This window comes from Cucurbita maxima, unplaced genomic scaffold (assembly GCF_002738345.1).
Source record: "Cucurbita maxima cultivar Rimu unplaced genomic scaffold, Cmax_1.0 Cma_Scf00005, whole genome shotgun sequence".
NCBI lineage: Eukaryota > Viridiplantae > Streptophyta > Magnoliopsida > Cucurbitales > Cucurbitaceae > Cucurbita > Cucurbita maxima.
Genome location: NW_019272021.1, coordinates 4,303,878 through 4,314,581, shown reverse-complemented (window position 1 = coordinate 4,314,581; position 10,704 = coordinate 4,303,878). Strand labels below are relative to the sequence as shown.

Here is a 10,704-nt window from a genome sequence, read left to right as displayed (position 1 = left end):
AAAAAAAAAAAAAAAAAAAAAAAAAAAAAAGTTGTCAGGTTCTTTTCTTTATTCTTTCAAAACAAAAAGTATATATATATATATATATATATATATATAAATAAATAAAACATAGTTTAAATTATACTGTAAACTTTTGAATAAGTTTTAATTAGGTATTTAGGGTTATTTTTTAAATTTTACTGTTTCAAATATATATTTTCCATTAAAATTAATAATAAAATTTGATTTGACATGTGACGTGTCAAAATTAAAAGAGTATTATGGTATTATTATAACTATATAGAAAATTAAGCTCGTTATTCATTTAATTAATTTTTATATTTTAAATGTCACCTCATTTATTTTGAGTAATATCAAATATATTTATAATTTTTATATATTAATGGTCTTGTCAACATATTTTATATTAATTTAATTAATATTTTATAAAACAAAAAAAAAAAAAAAAAAAAAACAACCTTTAATTAAGAGGGTCTTAAAAGGTGTTGAAATAGGAAACAATTTTAGAATCCCTTCCATCAAGCAAACCCCTATCGAATGGATAAGCCTGTCTACAAGTGGGCCTCTTTGTGGGCCCATTCTAATGGCAGACATAATTGAATGGGCCCACATTTCTAATCTCTTTTTATTTACAAAATAAAGTCTTTCCAAAATTTAATCTTTCAAATATAAACTTATTCTTTAAATAATAAATACATTATGATTAAATTAATAAAATAAAAATATTCCAATACTTTTAAAAGTCGTTAAAAAAAATCTCAAAAATACTTTTAATTTTTTTAAAAAAAATAAAATACCCTGAATTTTGGATGGAAACCGTTCATAATTTGAGTTTTGAAAAGTTTCGTTAATGAGCTTTTAAAATTAACATTAAAAATTGAGATAGTCTATGAGGCGTCGATAGATAGTTTTCATCCATATACTAAGGGTAAAAACATTTTAAAGCTTTTTTTTCATAAAAGTCGAGGGGTGTTAATGTTATGTTTAAAATTTTATATAGGTAGAATAGATCTTTTATAAAATTTTATAAAAGTCGAGGGTGTTAATAGCTTTAGATACGCTCATTTTCATTGATTCTGGGCTTTGGGGCTGAAAAAACTCGTTGATTCTTCCCTTCGTTTCTTTTACTTTGGACATCTCACTTGGAATTCTATGCATTCTTTTGAATCTTGTACTAGAGTTGAATACGAGAAAGGGTAGCTTAACAACAACAAAAGAAGTGTATGCATTTCTCGATCAAAGAAACCGTCAAAAGAGATCGAGCAAGTGATGGACAACCGTTCGTCTATATGTTGCTCGTGAGCTGCCAAGTACCTGTCTGGCTACTAGTTTTTCGGGATCTTCTTAAGAAAAGGTTGGGCTAAGAAAATGGGTACCACGAGCATGCACTCCAACCATCTTTCTAAAGCAACAAGCAAGAAAGTTGATTAGTGTGATGGTGCTCGGGTCCCAACTGAGATATTTTTTTTAATAATTTATTAAAATCGGTAAGATATAGTTTCTAATAAATAATTTTTTTTAGAAAAAAATGAAAAATCTTAGTCAAAATTAAAATCAATTGTAGAGATAATTAAGTGTATTATTAATCCTCATGTCATCTTTCTTAAAATATCTTATTTCAAACTCAATAAAATATCTTTTTTCTAAAAAAATCATACTATAATTAAATTAATAATAACTATTTCACCGTTTAGAAAAATAAATATTAATATTTTTAATATTAATATATATATAAAATGATTAATATAAAAAATATTTATTTTTAAAAGGGATGAAATCGTTAGTCATAAATAGTCCCTAAACTTTTAACTTAATAACAATTTGGTCCCCATTATTTATTTTTATATAAATATATGAATTTTTAAATTAAGAATCTAAATTATTATATATATATATATTTTTTTAAAAAAAGACACAAATAATGAATTAAAAAATATATTAATTGACAGAAATAAAATAATTTGAAATGAAAAATAAATTGGGAGAGTAGAAAGGTGAAAGTTAGGAAGGCAATTCGAGTTTCAGTAGACATCACAATCCTCAACTCGATTCTTAACCTTCTCCGAACCAACGCCTTCTCTTTCTCTCTCTCTTTCTCTTCAAAATCCCAATCCCTTTCCCTGTTCATCTTTCCCGGAAAATCGCTTCAATTTTCTCTCCAAGATTCCTCTCTTCTCCCTCATCTTCTTCACTGTCCTCACAAATCCTGACTCTCTGTTCCGATTCCGGCTTCTCTTCCTTCAAGAAGGCTTTGTTGGAACACAGTTCAGTTTCCATGTCTTTGAGGAGTATAATCCAGGAAATGAGATCCAGGTCCCGCCGTGTAGTTCAGGATGGTTCGACGGCTGAAGTCGGCGATGGTTTGGCGCAGAGCTGTTGGACTTACATGCCTCAGGAGTTGTTGAGAGAGGTTTTGGTTAGAATCGAGAGCTCTGAGAATGTTTGGCCTCTGCGGAAGAGCGTAGTGGCCTGCGCCGGAGTTTGCCGGAGCTGGAGACGGATTACTAAGGAGATTGTTAAAACTCCTGAGGTTTCTGGCAGATTGACGTTTCCTATTTCTGTCAAGCAGGTTTGGGATCTTCGAACTGTTTTCTCAAATTTATTGCGACGATTTGGATTTGATGTTTTTATATGTAATTCTCATTTCGGTGTTTTAATCGTATTATATAATCAACCTTCTCCAATCTACTGTGTGTTTATTCTCCTAAAATTCCGCGGGAGTACTTGTTACTACGGGCGTATTTTTCGCGTAGGCCGTTGATTGTCCATTATTGCAGTCGTCTTGTATGTTTTTCCTTTTTTAGACTCACATTATCTCTTGTCCTGTTTATTTTTTTTTCATGTAGAGCATATTTTTGGAGTGCTAGGTTAACTTTTTCAAAAAAATTAGAAACAAATCTTCTAGTTCAAGATATGGGATGAAGATGAACAATTTAATTAACAGTTCCTTTCTTTCATTTTTATTTAAATCCCAATATGTTCAGGCTTAAATGGGATTGATTGGGACTGGGAAGTGTTCTTTAATGATCAAATGAAGAGAAGTGCGTGCACCTTTTTTTAAAAAATTATTCACTTTTTTGGGACAAAGAAATCAGCGTGCATACTTTTATCTGAGGATATCAAATTGGTATATCGATCCGTTTATTATTGCTATAAGCAGCATAATTCTGTTAAACATTTTCTTATGAAGGTAGCGTGAGTTTCTGAAAATTCAACTCTTGTATGTGTTGAATCTGACTTGGTGTTGGCGTTTGCAAGATCTCATATATTTCCAGTTCCACAAATTTGTCATTTTTTCATTTGGAAATTGCCAACAAAAGGTATCGTTATCTTTTTAGGGACCACGTTTAGCTGCAATACTTTAGGTCCCCTCTAATTATTGGGTTCTACTTTTTGAGATTACTGCTCACACTATATATATATATAGGGCCAACTGGTTGAGTGTCATATAAGTTTATAATTTTCCTTTCTGCAACTTATTATATATTACATCCATACATATGTTACTGACATATATACATACTTATTTTATAGGTTTGTTTATTTTTTAGGTTATGGTTTGTCTAAAACTGCCGAAAGAATTTTTTTAAAAATTATGATTTAGATTTTATTAGATTTAAGTTTGTTAGTCACTACATTCCTTCTTATTTTGATGTTTTTTTTGTTGTCTTTGCAGCCTGGTCCAAGGGATTTGCTTCTTCATTGCTTCATAAAACGAAATCGATCTGCACAAACTTATTTCCTTTACCTTAGTTTGACTAGTGGTAAGCTTCCATAGCTAAAGCAAGTTGCTTGACGCTTTCCTTCTTTATTCTTTGGGCGGTTTATTCGATTAGTTGCTTGATTGTTTGAAAAAGTTAATTAATTGGGTGATTTAACTCATTGCTAGGCGCTACTTTTGTATCTTCCAAGGATAATTACCTCCTTTTGATTTATGTAGTTTATATACAATAACCTTTTATGGGGGGGAAAGGGGGATGGGAGCATAGATAAAGTCGCTGATTTTTGGCCTTTGGTCTTGGCGACAGCACTTGCTGACGATGGAAAGTTTCTTCTTGCTGCCCGTAAGTGTCGACGGGCCACCTGCACTGATTATATAATATCTCTGCATGTTGATGACATGTCCAAGGCAAGTGGCACCTTCGTTGGAAAATTAAGGTAGGGCTCCAGGAGGAGGTGTTTGATGTTGACTGTATGGGTTTTTTTTTTTTTTTTTTTTTTTTTTTAATATTAACTCAAATGTTAATTTATTTTTCTTTTAAAGATCTAATTTTTTAGGAACAAAGTTCACAATCTTTGATGGACAGCCACCTCATGCAGGAGCCAAGCTTTCAAAAAGCCGCTCCTCTAGGCTTGTGGGCCTGAAACAAGTGTCACCTAGAGTTCCTGCCGGCAACTACCCAGTGGCTCACATCTCATATGAGTTGAATGTCTTGGGTTCAAGGTACATATGGGGAGGCTTTACACTTTTTTCCTCCTGAAAGCCATCTGTTATTTTGCTGTATTATTGATAATGAGGAAAGCATATGTAAATAAATAAATCCATCCAATTAAAGAATGCTTGTCATTGATGTCTCTTACATCGTCCTGAATGAGCGAGACACGCACTAATCTGCTTTTGGGTTTGTCTATGTTACTCTAGAGGCTAATATGGTTTGTATTACTGCAGGGGTCCAAGGAGAATGCATTGTGTAATGGATGCTATTCCTGCCTCAGCTATTGAACCAGGAGGGGTGGCTCCAATACAGACTGAATTCTCGCTAAGCCGTATAGACTTTCTTCCATCATTGAGATTTTCCTGGTCAAAATCGAATCATATGGATGATCAACCATCAGGATCTTCAACTGATCAGGAGGATCGGGTCTTAGTGCTTAGGAACAAGGCTGCTCGGTGGCACGAACAGCTCCAATGTTGGTGTTTGAACTTCCATGGGCGAGTGACAATTGCCTCGGTGAAAAACTTTCAGTTAGTCGCTTCACCTGAAAACGGACTTGCTGGACCTGAACATGAAAAGATTATCCTTCAGTTTGGAAAAGTAGGAAAGGATATATTTACGATGGACTACAGATACCCAATCTCAGCGTTTCAAGCTTTTGCCATCTGCCTCAGCAGTTTTGACACAAAGATAGCGTGTGAATGAGACATCTCTGATCAGGTTTTACACATTTAAAATCTAAGCTTTTTAAAACAAAACCTTATATTTGAACCTTTTGGGACATTTGATGGCCATTATTCTGATTCCTTGGTTGTTTTATATGAATTAATAGGATCATGTAAGTGCACGCAACGGGATTTTCTCTCGACAACAAGAGCTTTTCAGTGGCTAGCAGCAGTTAAAGTATCATGAAAAACCCTTGAAGAACTGCATTGGAAGGAAATGGGGGCTAAGCCAGGCTTTGAATTTCACAGCTCATCTCCACTTTTTGGTAACATTTTGTCTAGAGTACACATTGAATATTTATTTTCTTTGATGTAAATAGTAACTCTTTTGTGTACGATCTGATGCTGCACCAAGAGGCCCCATTCCTATATAATAATTGACATACTTTATATGTTCTTGATTTCTATCTTTCATCCATCTGCGTTCGTCTTTGACTGTCTTTGACTTCATTGGATTCTGCCTAGACATCCACCCCTTTGCTAGTGACCATGGCTGAGGGCTGAGGAATCGCCATTTTGTTGATGCGGATTTTGAGGTATGCCATTTTTTCTACAGGGATTTCAGATAATTAAACATGGAGAAACAGAAATATGTGGCTCTGATAATCGTTGCCAAAATTTTGAAACAAATTATATAATTTGAATGAGTGGCGAAAGATGATAATTTCCACTATTTTCATTGTTTTTCTGAGATTGAGCTACACTTGTAGTGGTGGTTGGTTTTGTGTTCAAGTTTCTTTGGCTGGATATTCATATTATTCTTAGGATGAACTTTTTATTGCTAACATTTTGAAGATGGATAGTGTGATCAGTTCATAAAAGGATAGGATGAATTGATGAATGTTAACTGCAAATAGTTTTTCCTACCTGATCTATTTGTTATTACCTCCTTGATTACTATTTGGGGATCAAGATGGCGCCAAGACATATGAACCATGTCGATGGGGATCGAGATGACAAGATGAGATGCGACGTTGCATTGAGAGACCTTGGCTCCGAGCAGAGCAAGGTCGAGCCGAATGACTTGGCCTGGTGTAGAGACAAGTCGTATGTGTCGCAGAAGATTGAACATATACGCACATGCGGCATGGTGGTTGAACAAATTTTATTGATATTTCAGTAAGCACAGTGAAGAGAATATGGAAAATGGGTAAAACAAAAATATAGAAAACAAAATATACAAACATCTTACAAATCTATATAGAAAACTGAAAATTTAAAATGACAAAGGATATACTCTTTACCTCTCCCTTGAATTCAATCGAATTTCTCGGGCTTGACCTTAAAACTGTCCAAAGCTCTACGAAACCGATTTCTGTGAATTAGACTCGAGCAGAGTGTTTATCTTTTCGTAAGTCCTTTGATGAATGACAATCCCCTGCTGTGTGTTTTTTTCGTCTTGGAGCACCAACAGCAGCTGGATCCATCAATGGACCAGACCATGTATGAATGTTTGCTTTCGGGTACGAGAAATTCATGGAGCTAAATGGAACGTCGGGAGGATCATAGATTGGATCGATGTGATGTGAAGTTCCTAGATAGTAGCCAAGTGCTCCATCTTGATGTGGAGGAGGAAACTTTTCGCTCTTGCTCTTTGCATTTGCGTGTGTAATGAGACGTCGCCGCTGTAGAGAGCATCAATATCAGATTTTCGCATCAAAACATGGGGTACAAGCACAGTTCATTGTGTGTGCGCGATGAGATAGGGAAAAAATCGACGAGAATTCATACATCGAGATTGGCCTGAAGCTCAGCATTGGCTTCTGGAACGGGAATTGCACGAACAGCTCGATCGCGTGCCCGTGATTTCTTCACCCCATCTGCATTGCACCTGCCAGCAGCTCTTAGCCTGCACTTACACAGCTCAAAGTCAGAAGAACAAGATAGAACCAACTAATTGCAAGAAATAAGTTGAGTCTTATTTGGTCATCAACCTTCTTGCTTCTTCATCCCGCAGTTTTGCATCCATTTCCTTGCTTGGAGGATACTTGGGGAGGCTGGAAGGCTCACAGGCATATGGCTTGGTAGTGAAAAACTGCAGAATAGAACGAATTTTTTAAAAAATGTCTATAAACACGAGAAATATCGAAGGATCTGCAATCGGTTCTTGAGATTACTAAGTAACAAGTGCATGTGAGTCGAGACAAAACATGATAAAAAGATCCGTATTGATTTGTGGAGGCAGTCTTCACTCTTGGAAGTAATTCGAGACAAATAGGTAACAAGATCATGACGTAGAGATATTAGGATCATCAAATGTCGAATCCTGATCTAAATTTTGGATATGAAGCGTTACATTTTCTTTCTCTTGCTCGAGAGCAGGGGATGGGAATATGGGTCGATGATTATAGGGCAAAAAACTCTATTCCGCATAGATTTAATGGTGAAAACTACTAGCCATGGAGAAAGATGCCAGCTCTCAATTTCGAGCAAGATCAAGATTGCATAATCAAAAGATTCCTACGGTGAAGAGAATTTATTTTGAATATCTCTGTTTCGATCGAAAGGTCTACGGCGCCGAGATGCTATAACATGCCGAGATTCAGAAGCATAACGAAGCAGGGACAAGAAAGAAAACAAGGCAGTAGACGGTTCAGGTGCAAAAATGATAGTTTGTGTATGCTATAGCGAACGTACGAACTGACCTCACTATGTAACGCAGCAGTGGCAGTCAGGCGTTCATCTGGGTCGATTGCAAGAAGTGTCTCGATTAGCGGCAGAGACGATGGCGGGAAGTCTTTAAACGTCTCTGATATGCATCTCTTGTATGAATGTTGAGGCTTGAATATGGTTGCATGAGGCAACCTTGACTTCTTCCAGTATTCCTCTGTAGGAGAGCCACATAACTTGAATATCTTATGTAGCTGCTCGACCTACGAACATGCCAAACGATAATACTCAGCAACGACTAAACTGAATATGCTTGATCCCGACAACTAGTAACGAGCTTTACCTCCGTGCGACCGGGCATGATAGGCTTTCCAGCTAACAACTCAGCTAAAATGCAGCCAGCACTCCAAAGGTCTACACCAACGCCATAATCGGTAGCTCCGAGAAGAAGTTCAGGAGGTCGATACCATAGCGTAACCACCCTACTTGTCATAGGCTGCTTCTGGTTCGGATCAAAGACGGAAGCTAACCCGAAATCAGCTATCCTAAGGATCCCATCATTACCAATCAGAAGATTCGATCCCTTTATATCGCGATGCAGCACGTGACGGTTGTGGCAGTGTTCGAGCCCTGATAACAATTGGTTCATATAACATTTAACCTGCCAAAGTCCATTAGAAGACACAGAACTAAATACCAATGCATCCATTTAAATGAATCAAACCAACGAGTCCGATCTTCACACCTGCGGTTCGGTAAACTTGATCGTTGGGCTCGCAGCAAGTCCAGCCAAATCATGCTCCATGTATTCAAACACAAGATATAAACTACATGACATCCGGGATGTCACTAAACCTTCGAGTTTCACAACATTAGGATGATCCAAACGTCGCAGAATGAGAATTTCTCGAGCCATAAATTTCACACTCTCGGGCTCCAAATTGTCGAAACGAACCTTCTTTAGAGCCACAATCTTCCCTGTCAAAGTATCCCTTGCTTTGTACACATTACTATAAGTTCCTTGCCCAATCTGTTCAACAACATTATATATATATATGTAACTTCGGGAGATTTCCAGTTTTGTTCATAAAAGGAAAGAACATCAATGAAAACGAGAATTTCTCGGACAAAACTTGAATTTATTTCCAGTTTTGTTCATATAAATATGGGGATTTGGAAGAACATCAATGAAAATGGCAGAACAGAGAATGAGAAATCAAATCATACCTTATCAAGCTTCTCGAAAGAATCAGCACGGCGAGGAATCCATCCGTTGATAGCCTCACCGGCAACAGCGGAGAGCCAAGCAGGCCAACCGGCGGCGACTTGCTCGCCATGCACATGTTTCGGCGGATTACTCGATCTCGGATTCGGCCGTCGCCGCCGCTCGCCTCTCGACCTCAAACCTCTATGATCCTCAACCTCCTTCCTGCAGCCACCATTGCGAGCATTAGCATTAGCATTAGCATTAGCCACAGCAACCACCGGTTTAGCAGAAGCCCTAATTTCCTCCGCCGCCGCTGCGGCCTTCGGTCTCTCCTCCTCCTCCGCCTCCGCCTCCGCTCTCTGGACAGGCTTCGCAGAGACCTCTCGGCCAAAAACACACCCCATAGAAACCAAACCACAGCAGAAAAGTCATGGAATCATCATCCCGCCATGACAGTCCGGCAAGGAAATAGAGGCGGATCCAAAACCCTAATAATTTAGGCTTTTGGAAGAGAGGGAAACGGGAATTGGAATGGGAAAGAAAGGAAGTATGAAAGTGAATGATATAAACAGAAAGAATTATGGAGACAAAAGTAAGAGAAAGCAATGATTTGGAGTTGGCCTCGAAAATCTTTAAACAATCACAGCTTCAAAAACACACCAAAAAGTACCCCAACAAACACCACAACAACAACAACAACGACAACAACAACATCAACCCATTTCTCACTATTTTCATCAACCCAAATTCACCTCAAGAACAGAAAATCCTCAAATCTTCACTCACTCAGCTGACTGTGAATCAAGAACATGTGTTTCTTTTTTTTTTCTTTTTTTTTTCATTTATTTCTTTCCTTTCTGGAAGTTTGGAGCTGAGAAAAAAGAAAGAATGTTAGGAGGGAGAGAGAGAGAGGAGCGAGAGAATTTTGTTTTTTTTTTTTTTTTTTTAATTTTAAAATTTCTCTTTCCTTTTCAGTTTTGAACTCTTTTTTATACCAAAGACCAAAAGGTCACAGCCCCACACCAGCTTTAGTGCCACTCCTCTCAGTCAATTATTTATTTATTTATTATTTTTCAGTTCAGCCTATGAGGAGGGGACGCGTGTCAATCATAGAGTTTAGGGGTACGTGGCCATATATGATTGGAGGAAGCATGGGGATTTGGAGTGAGCGGTTGTAGGGGAGCCTAGGAGTGAGAAAACATACTGATTTGACTCGGGTATCTATCCTCATGGATGTGCTGACCTGGCAAAGTACTGTTTACTTTTGCCACGCAGCTCTGACTTTGACCTACCGACGTGGACTTAGGTGGTGGTCTATACTAAAATTTAATATATAATTTAATTTCATAGGTGGCACTTATTTTAACGTATTTAAAAAATGTGAGATGTTTATTTATTTTAATTAAGTATTTATATAAATTTAAAATCTCGTTATTTTTATAAATTTAAAAACTTGCCAAATATGGTTATTTTGGCAAGAATATTTTTTTTTATAGAAATATATCATTAAATTTTATATGATATCGTTATTTTTATATGATATCATTAAATTTTAAGAAACTTGTTAAATGAAGTGTCGTGCTAAAATTGTGATGAAAATAAATGAGATATAAATAAAACTAAAAAATCATTAAGTGAAATATAATACAAGTCTATCATAGTTGTTTTTGTGTGCTCGTTGTTAGTTTAAATAAAATTTAGTTCTCGAACTTCCCGTTTACTT

At 36.6% G+C, this 10,704-nt stretch overlaps 2 protein-coding genes across 2 annotated transcripts; one reads left to right on the top strand and one right to left on the bottom strand.

The window, feature by feature from the left end:
- The first annotated feature begins 1,997 nt into the window (after positions 1-1,997).
- LOC111479400 (tubby-like F-box protein 6) lies at positions 1,998-5,578 on the top strand. Its single transcript, XM_023124042.1, has 6 exons — positions 1,998-2,572; positions 3,680-3,767; positions 4,032-4,161; positions 4,268-4,447; positions 4,673-5,159; positions 5,272-5,578. Exons 1-5 carry the CDS (start codon positions 2,279-2,281, stop codon positions 5,142-5,144), a joined length of 1,164 nt encoding a protein of 387 aa, XP_022979810.1. The 5' UTR covers positions 1,998-2,278; the 3' UTR covers positions 5,145-5,159; positions 5,272-5,578.
- A 789-nt stretch (positions 5,579-6,367) lies between these two features.
- Positions 6,368-9,868, bottom strand: LOC111479358 (probable serine/threonine-protein kinase At1g54610). Its single transcript, XM_023123968.1, has 7 exons — positions 9,002-9,868; positions 8,520-8,804; positions 8,118-8,435; positions 7,810-8,037; positions 7,099-7,199; positions 6,896-7,013; positions 6,368-6,789 (listed from the first exon to the last, which is right to left on the bottom strand). Exons 1-7 carry the CDS (start codon positions 9,383-9,385, stop codon positions 6,487-6,489), a joined length of 1,737 nt encoding a protein of 578 aa, XP_022979736.1. The 5' UTR covers positions 9,386-9,868; the 3' UTR covers positions 6,368-6,486.
- Between the last annotated feature and the right edge of the window lie 836 nt (positions 9,869-10,704).